Consider the following 14240-nt stretch of genomic DNA (forward strand, 5'->3'; position numbering starts at 1 on the left):
ACCCCTCACCTTCACGTGCCGACCCAACACAAAAAAAACACAAACTAACTTCAAAAAACACATCAGCGCGGTAGTTCGTAAAATAATTCGCTACGAGATTTTTCGGCGCTCGGATGCTTTTATTTCTGGTTGTCTTCCACGAGGGAATGCGCACGCGCACGACTTCCAAAGAACTCGCGTGCAGACGGTTGGCGGTTACTGGGGGCTGTTGCTAGGGACAGTTGCTAGGGGCTGTTGCCAGGCAACCCCCCGAGCAATCAATCAACCCCCCCCCGCCTCCCGGAGCATCGACTAACCAACGGCCCCAGTCCCATTTGGGTGGGCGAGGAAAGAATTGCATTTCTATATCGCCCTTCATGTCCCAAACGCCATAAGTTGACTCTGTCTCTAGTTTGAGGCTTTTAAGACGACGTTGGATGATTATTTTGATCGGAATAGCGTGCAAGGGTAATGGGGGAGAAAGCCGGAGATTAACGTCAGCTAATGACGGTTGTGAAGGGCTAGTGCAGGCAGGATGGGCCAAAGGGCCCCCTTCTACACTGTAACACCTCTGTGATTCTTTTGAATAACATATTGGGGAGGGGGAACTGCCTTTTTTTTTAAACACATTCATGGGAAGAGGATGCTGCTGGCCAGGCCAGCATTTATTGTCCATCCCTAATTGCCCAGAGGGCAGTAAACAGCCGCATTGCTGTGGGTCTGGAGTCACATGTAGACCAGCCCAGGTAAGGATGGTAGCTTCCTTCCCTAAAGGACATCAGTGAAGCAGATCGATTTTTCCAACAGTCGACAATGAATGATAATTCCAGATTTTTGTTGGTTTCAAATTCCACCATTTGCTGTGGCAGCATTCAAACTTGGGTCCCCAGAACATTACCTGGATCTCTGGATAAACAGTCCAGCAAAAACACCACGAGGCCATTGCCTCCCTTCTTCATTGCAGTGGCTGTGGGATCTTTCATATCCACCTGAGAGGGTAGACAGTGGTATATGCTGTGATGTGTCCGCCAGTATGTCTGACTATATATTCACTGCCACCAATACTCCTTCCTCTAAGACACACACGGTCCAAGGCGGGAAGGTAGTTCACAATTAGTCTTTGGCAAAAGAGATTGACATGAAATCTTGACAAAAAGAGCTTGGTTATTACACCGTTATTAACAGGTGCTTACATTACATCTGAGATAAGAGATTCTTTTGTGGCACATCAAGTCAGACATGAGAGTAAGTACACATTATTGTTTTGTGACGTAGAACTTAGTACTGAACTTGCATCCCATAACTTGCAGTTTAAACTTGTCAGCACCTCAAAGGAGCAGTCCTTTAAATCCTGATGGATGGTGCTTACTTAGTAATGACAGGTACTAGCTACTTCATACAACAGATGGGACCTCAGTTTAAGAGATAGTAAGAGCTGCCGATGCTGGAGTCTGAGATAACACAGTGTGGAGCTGGATGAACACAGCAGGCCAGGCAGCATCAGAAGAGCAGGAAAGGTGACGTTTTGGGTTGGGTCCCTTATTCAGAAATGGGGGCGGGGGAAAGGAGGTCAGAAATAAATGGAGAGAGGAGGGGTGGGGCTGGGGACGGTAGGTGGGATGGCAATAAGTGAGTGCAGGTAGGCAGTGTTGGGGATTGGTCTCATCCTTGCCTCCTTGATCTGTCCGTTTTCTCTCCCACCTATCCGCTCCTCCCATCTCACTGACCAATCCCCACCGCTGCCTACCTGCACTCACTTATCACCATCCACCTACCTTCCCCAGCCCCTTCCCCTCCCCCATTTCTGAAGAAGGTCCCGACCCGAAACATCAGCTTTCCTGCTCCTCTGATGCTGGCTGGCCTGCTGTGTTCCCCCAGCTCCACACCTTGTTATCTCAGACTCCAGCATCGGCAGTTCTTACTATCTCTGGTTCAGATTATTGTTCAGTTTTGTATGTCAGAAATGCACCGTACCCAGACAGAGTACTGCTAGGTTCCATGTTTTTATTTTCCTCCTTTCCAATTTGGTCATTCTTTTGTAATGTTAATGGGAGCCATTTATAGAGAACAACAGCCCCATCTAGATACCTCTACCCCTCAAGTTTCCGTGAGTCAACCAAAAAGAGGAGAAATTTTTTCGAGGTGATCAAATCGTGAAGTATCTGGACAGAGGAAAAAGGGAGAAACTGTATCTGTTGTCAGAAAGGTCAAGTACCAGAGAATTCATACTTAAAGTGATTGGCATGGAGGTTATGTTGGAACCGTATAGGACTTAAATTAGGCCACAGCTACAGTACTGTGTGCAGTTCTGGTCATCACAATATAAGAAAAATATGATTGCATTGGAAGCGATGCAGAGGAGATTCACCAGGATGTTTTCTAGGATGGAGCATTTTAGCTATGAAGAGAGGCTGGATAATCTCAGGTTTTTTTCTTTAGAGCAGAGAAGTCTGAGGGTGACCTGTTTGAGGTGGAGAAGATTATGAGTGGCACGATCAGGTTGGATAGAAAGCAGCTGCTCCCCTTCATTGAAAGGTCAATAAGAAGGATGCCTAATTTAACGCGAAAGGCAGGAGGCTTAGAAGGGATTTGAGGAAAGATTTTTTTCACTGAGGGTAGTGGGAATCTGGAATGCACTGTCAGGGAGGGTAGTTGAGGCTGGAACCTCACAGCCTTTAAAAAGTACATGGATGAAATCTTGAAATGTCCGAACATTCAAGAAAGACTCAGTTGGCTGGATGGCTCGTTTACGATGCAGTGTGACACCAATACCATGGGTTCAATTCCTACACCAGCTGAGGTTACCATGAAGGACTGTCCCTTATCAACTGAGGGGGAGTGACGGCCTAGTGGTATTTTCATTGGAATGTTAATCCAGAAATCCAGAGTTGAGATGGCTCCTCTGCTCACCAGCTGCTTTTCCTTTTCCTTTTCTTTTTTGCCTCTTGCTCCAGGTTTTCTTCCCCCACCCTGAAATTTTAACTTCGTAAAGCTCCCTACCTGGAGGGAATGGAGAACGGAGTCTAAGACCAGCCTGGTGCGAGAGACGAGTCGCGGCCAGTGCAGCAGCAAAGTGTGCATGGGCCGAGTCCCAGAAGCGAGTCACAGCCGGATCCTGGAGTGGCAGTAGAGTGAGCGTGGACTGAGTCCTGGAAGTGAGTCCCGGCTGGAGCGGCAGCACGGCGTGTGCGGACTGAGCTGGGAGCTGAGTCACAGCCGGAGCGGGAGCCAAGTCACAGGCCAGCTAGGGGAACGAGTCCTAGACAGAGGCCAGCGTGTCGAGGCAGCGAGGTCTCTAGTTCTGAAGCCCGGCAGGCACAGACTCAGTCCTCAGAAAGGACTATAACTTGAATACTTTAAAGATACTTTTATTCTCATTCTGGACTTGTTAAACTCCATATTCCCATGCTAGTCCTTTCTTTTACTATTTCAATCCTGTAACAACACTTAAAGTACCTGTACCTAAGATGGTGCCAAGAGGCAACAATACAAACTTTTCACTGCACTCATTTGAGTGCACGTGACAATAAAGGCTACTCTAAATTCTAAATGTTCTGGGGACCTGGGTTCAAATCCTGTCTTGGCAGATAGTGGAATTTAAGTTCAATAAAAGTCTGGAATTAAAAGTCTAACGATGACCACGAATCCATTGTCAATTGTCAGGAAAATCTGAACCTGGTTCACTAATGTCCATCCTCACTTGGTGTGGCAACATGTAACTTTAGACCCACAGCAACGTGGTTGACTCTTAATTGCTCTCTCAGTAATTAGAGATGAGCAATAAGTGCTGGCTGAGCAGTGATGCTCCCAGAATCATACAGATGGAAACAGGCCATTCGGCCCAAGTCGTCAATGGTCACCAGGTTTCCTAAATTGAACTAGTCTCATCTTCCTACATTTGGACCATATCTCTCTAAACCTTTACTATCCATATATCTGTCCCAATGTTTTTTAGATTTTTTAATTGAGCCTGCCTCTACCACTTCCCCTGGCAGCTTGTTCCATACATGCCCCACCTTCTTTGTGAGAAAGTTGCCCCTAAGGTCCTTTTTAAATCTTTCTCCTCTCACCTTAAACCTATTCCCTCTGGTTTTGGACAATCCTGCCCTGGGGAAAAGACCTTCGCTATTCACATAATCAATGCTCCTCATGATTTTATAGACCTGTTATAAGGTCACCCCTCAGCCTCCTATTCCCCAGGAAAAAAAGTCTCAGTCTATCAGCCTGTCCTTATCACCCAAACCTTCTAGTCTTGGTAACATTTTTGTAAATCTTTTTTACGCCCTTTCTAGTTTAATAACTTCCTTCCCATAGCAGGTTGACCAGAATTATACACAGTACAGGTAGTTCTCTGATAACGCGATAGTTGTGTTCTTGTGTGATCTTGTGCTATAGAAAATTGCACAGTAGAAAATCACCATGGAAAATTGCGTTATAAGGAAATCGCCATAGAAAATCAGTATACCTGTACAGCAGGAAGTTTGTGTTATTCAAATAGTGTCCACTATTCATCAATCACGTTACAGCCAATTTGTGTTAATGAAACACGCGTTATAGCAGAACTACCTGTATTCCAAATGTGGCCATACATTGTACAGCTGTAACATGTTATCCCAACTCCTGTACTCAAAGTTCTGACTGATGAAGGCAGCCATGCCAAATGCCTTCTTCATCACCCTTTGTACCTGTGACGCCACTTTCAAGAAGCTATGCACCTAGAACCTGGGTCTCTCTGCTCAACAACACTCCCCAGGGCCATAACATTAACTGTGTAAGTCCTGCCCTGGTTTGTCTTACCAAAATGCAACACCTTGCTTTTATCTGAATTAAACTCCATCTACCAAATCTCGACCCACTGGCCCATTGATCAAGATCCCACCGCACTCTCAGATGACCTTCTTGGCGAAGGCAAATTCAGTAAAACAGATTGTCTCACATGCAATTCTTACAGCAGGAAAAGAACCCCAGCATTTAGTTGTAGCACAGGGAGGAATAACAGCTTCCACATCCAGCTTCAAGACCTCAGCAACTACTTAAACTGAAATCCTGGTTCTGTGGGAGTTTGACCGAATCCCTTCATGCTGCTGCTATTGTTCCAAGTTTGAAAAATGCCCTAAGGCCTCACAAACTGTTTACTTTATTGGCTTTGAGCAGTCTGCTCATCACCTCTGTCTCAACCTCTCTTCATTAAAAAATATAGGACAAAATACATTCTTAAACCCACAGTATCATCACACATCTAGTACATGTTTCTCAGAATTCCGTCCAACAACTTACCCACTACTGACGTTTGACTCACCAGTCTGTAGTTCCCTGGCTTTTCCTTGCAGCCTTTCTTGAATAGTGACACAACATTAGCCACTGTTTAGTCTTCTGACACCTCGTCTGTGGCTGTTGGTGATACAAATATCTGTGCTAGGGGCATTGCAATTTCTTCCCTAACTTCCCAAATGTCCTGGGATGCAGTTGATCTTGGGGATTTACCTCCCTTTGTGTGTTTTAAGACCCCCAGCACCTCCTCTTCTGTAATGTGGACAATTCCTTGAGTTCCCTAACTTCCATGTCTTTCTCTACTGTAAATACTTACAAGAAATATTCGTTTAGAATCTCAACCAACTCCTGTGGCTCCACAAATAGACAATCTCATTGATCTTTGAGGGGCCCTGTTCTCTTTCTAGTTACTGTTTTGCCCTTGATATACTTGTAGAATCTCTTTGGATTCTCCTTTACCTTATCTGCCAAAGCTATTTCATGTCGCTTTTTTTACCGTCCTGATTTCCCTATTAAGTGTGATCCTACAACCCATATACTCCTCAAGGGATTCACTTGACCCTGTTGCCTATACCTGACATTCGCCTCCTTCCTTTTCTTGACCAGAGCTTCAATATCTCTAGTCATCCAGTGTTTCCTCCTCCTGCCAGCCTTGTCCTTCACACTAACAGGAAGATGCTGGCTCTGAACTCTCATTATCTCGCTTTTGAAAGCTTCCACTTGCCAGGCATCCCTTTACCTGCAAACAGCCACCCCCAGTCAACTCCTGTCTAATACCATAAAAATTAGCCTTGCCCCAATTTAGAACTTCAACTTGTGGGCCAGACCTATTGTTTTCCATAAATATTTTAAAACGACAGAATTGCAGTCTCTGGTTTCAAAGTCCCTCATCCCGTGAAACAATAAAAAAAATTCTTCCCTCACCTAAGGCATGGTGACATTCAGGTGAAAATCACTACCAGCCATCTCTCTTGAAAGGTTTTTTTTAATGAGAATGAATATGCTCAGAATGAGCTCCTCAGGAAAATATATGCAACACAAATATTAGCCAGTATGTTTATTTACAGTCTTTAAAACAGATTCATATATATTCCTATTCAAACAAAAGGCTTGTGTTCCTTGACGTTCGAGTATATTTTTACACATAGTGCATACAGGTCTGCAGAAAGGCAATGTACACATCTCAAATAATAAATCTGCAGAGGAACAAAAATATTTCCCTAATGATGTTCCATCTGTGTATGCAGCATCTGCTATATTAAAATGAAGTATTCTAGGGCACTAGAATAGCAATTACACTTGTACTTTTAATATGATAGTTATTCTAGTGAACATATAAGTATTGAATGGCAGTAATAAGGAACATTGTACTCATTTACAACCTTCATTAGGGCACCTGTGATTGAATTACTGCCATAGTGACACCCATCTAATAGACATGAAATAAAAGGCTGTAATGTGGCGTGAATGTGAATTTATTACATTATGTAAATAATCTTACGTTTATTTTTGCCAGTGATTTGATTTTAGGTTTGCTAATTCTGCAAACAAAATAGCATTTATCTGCAAAGTGAATGTCTAAGATGTTTGATTGAATTATGAAAATGTGCTTAAAGAAATCACTGTGTGAACATGCTTTGTGAATCCACCCTCAGAGGTATTGATTTGTACTATGAATGCTATGAATAGGCCTCTAGCGTTCTTTAGTATTTCACCCCAATGGCTTGCGCAACCTGAGAATGTGATATTTGTAGGCTAATTAACCATAGCGGCATCACAACTGAGCACAATTTGTCCTCAACCAACAAACACTTCTCAGCTCACCCCATCGGATAACAGTTGGAGAAATAATGGATTCCGAGGAGGAAATGGGATTATGTCAAATTTTTTTCTCCAAACTCAGGAAGCGCTGACAATAACTGCAGTGCCCTTATTGCCACTAAAGCTGAGATTGCTAACTCAGCAGTGACATGAAATTGAAGCTGAGATGTACAGGCTGCCCATATAAAATTAACTATGGGAGTGTCATAGTCAACATGGGTTTCCTGCAAAATCTTGTAAACTCATAGGGCGCCGTCCAATAACACGGTTGGTCATGTCCAATCTGCAGCTGATAGAATTAATTTTGCCATTCATTGCAGGCTGTAAATTCATCAATAAATGCCAACTGTAAAATAGGATCCTTTATAGATCTTCAAGCTAGCTATCTGACGACATGATTCAAATGTTGTTGCATCATTAAGCTGAATGAACAATTTTAAAAATCTGACCTGTAACAGAAAATGATAAAATATTCCTGAGACATTGTTATGGAAACAATAGCCAAATGCAAAAGCTGCTTCAGCAGCCAAGAGGAGTATATAGTGGTGTAAAGAATAAGTGGTGTAAAGAAAAGTTTTGCTTTTCCTGCTAGTCTGTTCTCATGATTTTGTTTTCAGTCTTGAGGAGGGGGTGCTCTCAACCACAGAATTCTGTCCATAGCAGTCAATACTCCTGTTTGACTTGCTAATGCCAGTTTTCTGTGGAGCAGGAACTGTCCTGCCAGATTTCACCTGCAAAATGGGAAGCTCCAGATTCGCTTTCAGGGAAGCAGCTTTGGAAATAACTCTTGCTTTTGTTCAGATTAAGATGAAATATAATGTTAGTCAAATGGTATTGAGCTGTGACTATTACATATTCTTTCCTTAAATATCCATGCTGTAAAAGTTATTTAATGTCTAACAGCTTTATACGCAGCATGTTTATAATGGTTATCACAGTAATATACTGCATTTAATTACCCAGTACTTCCAAAATATTTATGCCCAATCCGTACTTACAATACTTGTAATAAATGTAATTTTTTTTTGCAAGATTTGTTTTGTTATCTAGACTTCTAAATATGTTTATATTTTCAATAATTTCTGTTTGATAACTTTAGCAGCAACCAAGTTAATTATATGCACCAAAATTTTTATGGGATATAGACTTTAAAAGATACATTGTTCCTGGTAATCCACACACCTTCTGTCCTTATCCTTCTACTTGGTAGAGGTTGTATCAAAAACAACACAAGACTTGATCATATTTCTTTTATTTGCAGAGAATGGGTCCCTGCATATGACTGTGTCTCATCTGTGTAGTGTAAGTGCAATCTCTGCAAGTATAGAATAGAGTAAAATCCCTATGGTGTGGAAACAGGCCCTTCAGCCCAACAAGTTCACACTGACCCTCAGAGCATCCCACCCAGACCCAACCCACTACTCTATCTCTGTAATCCTACATTTCCCATGGCTAATCCACCTAGTTTGCACATCCCTGAACACTATGCGCCAATTTAGCATGGCCAATCCACCCACCCTGCACGTCTTTGGACTGTGGGAGGAAACCGGAGCACCCAATGTAAACCCATGCAGACACAGGGAGAATGTGCAAACTCCACACAGACAGTCACTCAAGGGTGGAATCAAACCCAGGTCCTTGGTGCTGTGAGGCAGCAGTGCTAACCACTGAGCCACCGAGCCACCCTGTAACTGTGACATGTTGCATGCTTGACCTTCATGGTCTCCTTTAGAATGATGCCATGGGATGAACTGAAAGGGCTGCTGTCGCATCAGCCCTCCCATTTTCCACGTAATTTCTCTCAGAGCAAGATTGTGAAGTTTTAAATAATATGGATCCCTGACTTGTGTGAATGGAGCTGTACTCAATGCAGCACTCTTACAGTAAGCAGGAAGATGACAAGGCATTTTTCACATGCAATTACAAAATCTTCATAACATTTTAATATGTCTATTTTCCTTAAAGGGAACTCCAAACAACATTTGGTTCACCTTTGTTCTAACAAAGACAATGTGACCATACTCATGATATGACATGATGATACATATTAAGTGGCATCACATGTAAGAGGATAACATGTTACAGCAGATCAAACTGCAGAGCTACACAACAATTACTGGAATACCTAATTGTAGCTTACTTAATTAATCAATCTTAGGGTTAATTTTACATTGCCATTAATGAAATCCTGTGATCACAGGTTAGACTTGGTATTTCTTTTCTTGCTCCATTCCATAGGGCAGAGGGGATGGACATAAAGTTCCACACAGAGGCAAGACTCCCGAATTGGGGTCAACAGAAGATCTTTATAAGTCTGAGCATTGATGCCTCAAGAATCTCAGGCTTTCTTGGCAAATTATTGCTGATGTCTGTAGCTTCTTGAGGCAGGATCTGCTATTCAGCAGACCAGCTGGGTTTATAATGCCAATGGCTCTCACTGAAAGGTCATTGCAAACCTAATTCTCTGCCTTTCTCTGGACCACTGCATATGTTTCTACAAGGAGACAAAATAGGGAGTCAGCAGCATGAGAAATGGATTATGAGAGGAGGGAAAGCAATGTTTGTTGATGATGACCATAAAACATGATTAAGATAAGGGAGACACCCTGTGTTGGCTATGTGGATGGGGATGAGGGGAAATGGAATGAATAGACTGTTGATCAGGGGGAGTGTTGTACAGAGGATTACTGAGAAAGTCAGAGTATGGGGCTTGGCACCTGAAAGTCGTAGGCCACTCACTGTACCCACCTCCCAAGATCCTTGCAACTCTTGGCATACTGTATCCAGATTAGAGGGACCACATTTGTTCCACTTACTCCTGGTCCACTTGCATTCATACCAGTTAGTTTTGACAGGCTGGTCTGTTCTTCCTGTTCACGGGAAACATTACCTCAGTCTCTCAGATTCTCAGCAGAACCTTCAGGTAAGTGTCAGAGATCTGGATGGATCAACCTTCCCAAATTTTCTTTCTATTCCCTTGGTTGCTGAAGCCTCAGGAGTCTTTGTAAGGTTCAGTAATTCTCACCATGCTGCATCTGTTTAACCAGACATCTTTTCTTTTGATCTTCCATCCCAAGGGCACGATGCTAATGCTCACAGCAAAGCCCACTACCCAATCAAATGGGTTCCCATCACACCACCGTCACCTCAAGTAAAGTTCAGCTAATTTGGATGGTATGCTGGCTTAGTTGTTAGCACTGCTGCCTCACAGCATCAGGGGCCTGGGTTCGATTCCAGCTTTTGGGGACTGTGTGGAGTTTGTGCATTCTCCCTGTGTCTGTGTGGGTTTCCTCAGGTTGCTCCAGTTTCCTCCCACAGTCCAAAGGTGTGCAGGTTAGGTGGATTGGCCATGCTAAATTTCCCCATAGTATCCAGGATGTGCAGGCTAAGTGGATTAACCATGGGAAATGCAGGGTTACAGGGATTGGGTGAGGGGGCTGGGTTTGGGTGGGATGCTATTTGGAGGGTTGGTGCAGACTTGATGAGCCAAATGGCCTCTCTCTGCACTGTAGGGATTCTATGATTCAATGAATTCCACTCATTATCTATTCAGCTGAATTCCTGGTGCAAGTGGTTTGCATCTCCAAACAACTGGTTAGTATGTATTAAATTATTTTACCTATACTTCTGTGTAAAAGATTAAGTTACCATCGTATTACCATACCATGGGGCTGCTCTCTCATTACAGGGAGGCAACTGGTGATGGTTTGACCTGAGGGTCACCATACCTCAGGTGAGGGGAGAGATTGAGAAGGAGAATCTTTCATTGCAACCTCAGATAGTGTGGGTATTGAACTGATGCTGCTAGCATCATTCTGCATTGTAAACCAGCCATCCTGTTATATTCAAAGTATTTTTGTGGAAAAATTACTGCCATAGGCCTTATCTGGCATATAAATCTAAACAGGTTGTAGCACCTTCAGTAACCTCAGGGCATTCCAAAATGCTCTACAGCCAATGACTTGGTTCTTGAAGTTATGTCGCCGTTGTGATGTAGGCAATATAGCAGCCAATTGTTGTTAGGAAAATCCCACAAACAACAAGATTATAATGACTCAGTTATTGTTCTTATAGGGATGTTTTATCCCATTAATCACAATAGATTTTTGCTAGACTATGGTATAACCATTTAGCTATCAACAATTCTTTAATAAGAATATCTTATCATTTCCACTTCACAGGGAGACCTGAACATTCAAAACCAACAGGATGCAAAGAAAAGAAATTAAACTGGAAGAACATTAGATCCAAAGATATAATTTCATTGTTGTAATTTCAATGCAATTTTTTGTGAGAAGATCTAAGATTAGCCGTACATCGTCTTTATGAGTGACTCTGAGAAGTGGCTGCTCTGAAATCGCTCCCGTGTATTTATTCTGTATTTAAATTCCGTTGTGAAATCAATTCATTGTTTGTTAAAGATAATTCTGAGAAATTGGCCTGAAAGTGTGCAGTGCCAAGGACTGTAAATCCCATCGTTTTGAATTTCGAAAGAGTCTATACCGAAACCTAGACATCACATTTTATTCATACAAATCTGATTAATTGTTGGTTAAATAATATCAGTTTTCTCTGTTGTAAAAAATATTCTGTAACAAAAATGAGCAATTAATGCATGCTCCCATCCATTCCTATTTTATGAAGTGCTTTTACCTATTCAGTCCTTAAAAAATACATTAAATAACATGATTATCAAAACATTCCCTGTTGGAAACAACATCATGTACGCTATTCAGAGTTCAAGGTTTTCACTTAGTGGTATCAGTGTAGACCCCTTGCCCTGGAGCTACTTTCTGTGACTTGGCTGTTTGTTTCCTCACTCCTGTCGTTTGAACTAGTTGGCATCGATAATATTGTATTGCCAACTTTCTTTTGAATTCAGGAGTGACAGGCAGTTTTAAAGCATACACAAGTACTTACTGTTCATGATCCATGTGTTTGATAGTTCACTGACATAACAGAGTCACTAGGGCAGATAGGAGCTTTCTTTGGTGCAATTTACTTGATGTTGTACCTTTTTGCTCGCCGCTTTTGACTTGTCTCTTTTGCTTAGCAACCTTTGGAAAGGGTCAGTACGTGACACAAATCTGTATCTTGTTTGGTTGAGACAAATGTACGGAAGCAGCACAGCTGGCTTGACTGAGGCTTCTATAGTGCTTCTTGATTGGGTGGAATGACTTTTACTATGTAGACATTTTTCTTTGTGGAAGGTTCTGAGTCTGAACTTTGCTCAACAAATGGAGTAGCATACTCCGGCTCCTGGTTAGATAATGGTTCCGCATATTCATGGCTCTTCCCCGAAAAAGGAACATCATAGTGACTTACAACAAGTGGTATAGTGTAGCCATCGTCTACTGGGGGCTTGAAAGTAGATGAGGCTTTTTGGGCTGTTATCCCCACTTGAATAATATCAGGCTCTGCATACTCTATTGGAAGAAAAGTACAAAAACAGTTTTGTGTTAAATAAACAAGTATGTGATGATTGGTGCATTAATCTATGGCAATGAACCAGTCAAGCAATTTCAAAAGGAATGGAGAGATAGAGGCACAGAAACCAGGAAAAGGGATTGTCTTCCTTTTAAGTCATGTAGGGACAGTGCTCCTTTCATTGTTATCATTTCCTCCAACCCTCCTGAATCCATGTGCTTCTTTAATTCTAGTCTTTTGCACACCTCCAGTTTTAAATCTCTCTATCACTATTGGCTGTGCCTTCTGTGTTTGGCACTCCAAGCTCTGAAAGTCCCACACTAAACCCCTCTATCTCTTTTTTTTAATCCTTCTTTCAGGAAACAAATGAGCTGAGTTATGGGCTTGTCTGTTTACTTAAATTGGTTGCTAGTGTAGTTATTAGTACAATTGGAATTGCTCAACAAGTGCCATCCAATCACAGGATCACATCTAACAGTCGAAGTGTTGTTTTGGGTTTTGCAAGATGGGCTAGTTGAGTATTGTCTGTACTCTGTCTATTGCAGCCACTGTTTGATTCAGTCAGCCAATCAGTGGGATGTACAGTCTACCTGACATTGCACTGGCTCGATTACACTTGCTAGTATTGTTTATATGTTTATATAATTAATAAGTTGGCTAGGTTCCCTAAAAATTACGTTTCCATACAGTAGAGGGTTAAGAAATATGAAGGTTAAATACATTGGCTCAGGTATTCTGATAGCCAGATAGCCACTTATGCAACTTAAACTGGAGTTGTGATCAGGACCATTCAGAATTCCCAATGGAGCTAACTCCAAGGGAATTGCCCAGGAAGTTGAAAATGCCAGTGGGCATGGTAACAGTTACCCAGGACTAGTTAGAGGATTAAAAGCCTATGCTAACTCCTAGTTAACCATAAAACTGAGCTCCCTATTCACCACTGACCATGCAACTACAGCTCCCTCTCTATCAGAACTCATACTTCCCACCCTGGACCTGACCTTGCTGGATTCAATATCCACAATCTGAGTGATTCCCCCACTCTTATCCACAAACCTTCTGTGTATCATCACTCTCGATACAACGTGGTCCTACTGGACCAGACACCCTCTCCCCTTGGCATCTCCTTGCCTGGCATCCCACTCCACCCTCAGCCCAGATCCTTCTGGACATCCCGGCCCTTAACACCTACCCACTTTGAACCTGACCCTGCCCGACCCGACACCAAACCTGATTCGAACCTAACCAGCCTGCCTTACCTTAAATATTCACCCACTGACCTGATAACTTAGGCCTCCAACCACCTGGCACCCTGGTCTATCACATACCTTACACACTTTTCTTTCCTCCGTCATTGTCAAAGTGACCTTCAAACAATTTAATTCTTCAAGTACAGCAGCAAGCGCTGTAATGAAAGGGACATGTCTTGGCATAAAATGGGGCGCTTGAGCTGAATGAATTTGTCCATGCAGAACATTCAAGACTGGCCAAACCCAGAGCTTTAGCCACAAAAATCACCGACAGTTCGGTGGGCAATCATAAGGAGGACTACCATCTGTTGATTCTGTTATCAAAGATAACGGAATTTCCTGACGATCATGTGTAACCTACATTATTTGGATCAAATTATAGCCATTGAGGATTTTTTAGAATAGATATGAATCACTTAGAATGTGCTGCATCTAAGACAGAGTTTTATTTATCTGCAAACCCATGTCAGGCCACGAAGTCTAATGGAGGTG

At 42.5% G+C, this 14240-nt stretch overlaps 1 protein-coding gene across 2 annotated transcripts in view; it reads right to left on the bottom strand.

Annotated features, from left to right (window-relative positions):
• Window positions 1–11581: 11581 nt before the first annotated feature.
• Window positions 11582–14240, bottom strand: part of si:dkey-34d22.1 (discoidin, CUB and LCCL domain-containing protein 1) — a 127603-nt gene continuing 124944 nt past the window's right edge. For both annotated transcript variants that reach the window (XM_048613159.1, XM_048613158.1), the window contains one exon: window positions 11582–12497. In XM_048613159.1, coding sequence (XP_048469116.1) covers window positions 12220–12497 — 278 coding nt within the window. In that variant the 3' untranslated portion in view covers window positions 11582–12219. The remainder of the gene's footprint in view (window positions 12498–14240) is intronic.

The sequence above is a fragment of the Rhincodon typus genome, chromosome 27 (assembly GCF_021869965.1).
Source record: "Rhincodon typus isolate 14 chromosome 27, sRhiTyp1.1, whole genome shotgun sequence".
Classification (NCBI taxonomy): Eukaryota; Metazoa; Chordata; class Chondrichthyes; order Orectolobiformes; family Rhincodontidae; genus Rhincodon; species Rhincodon typus.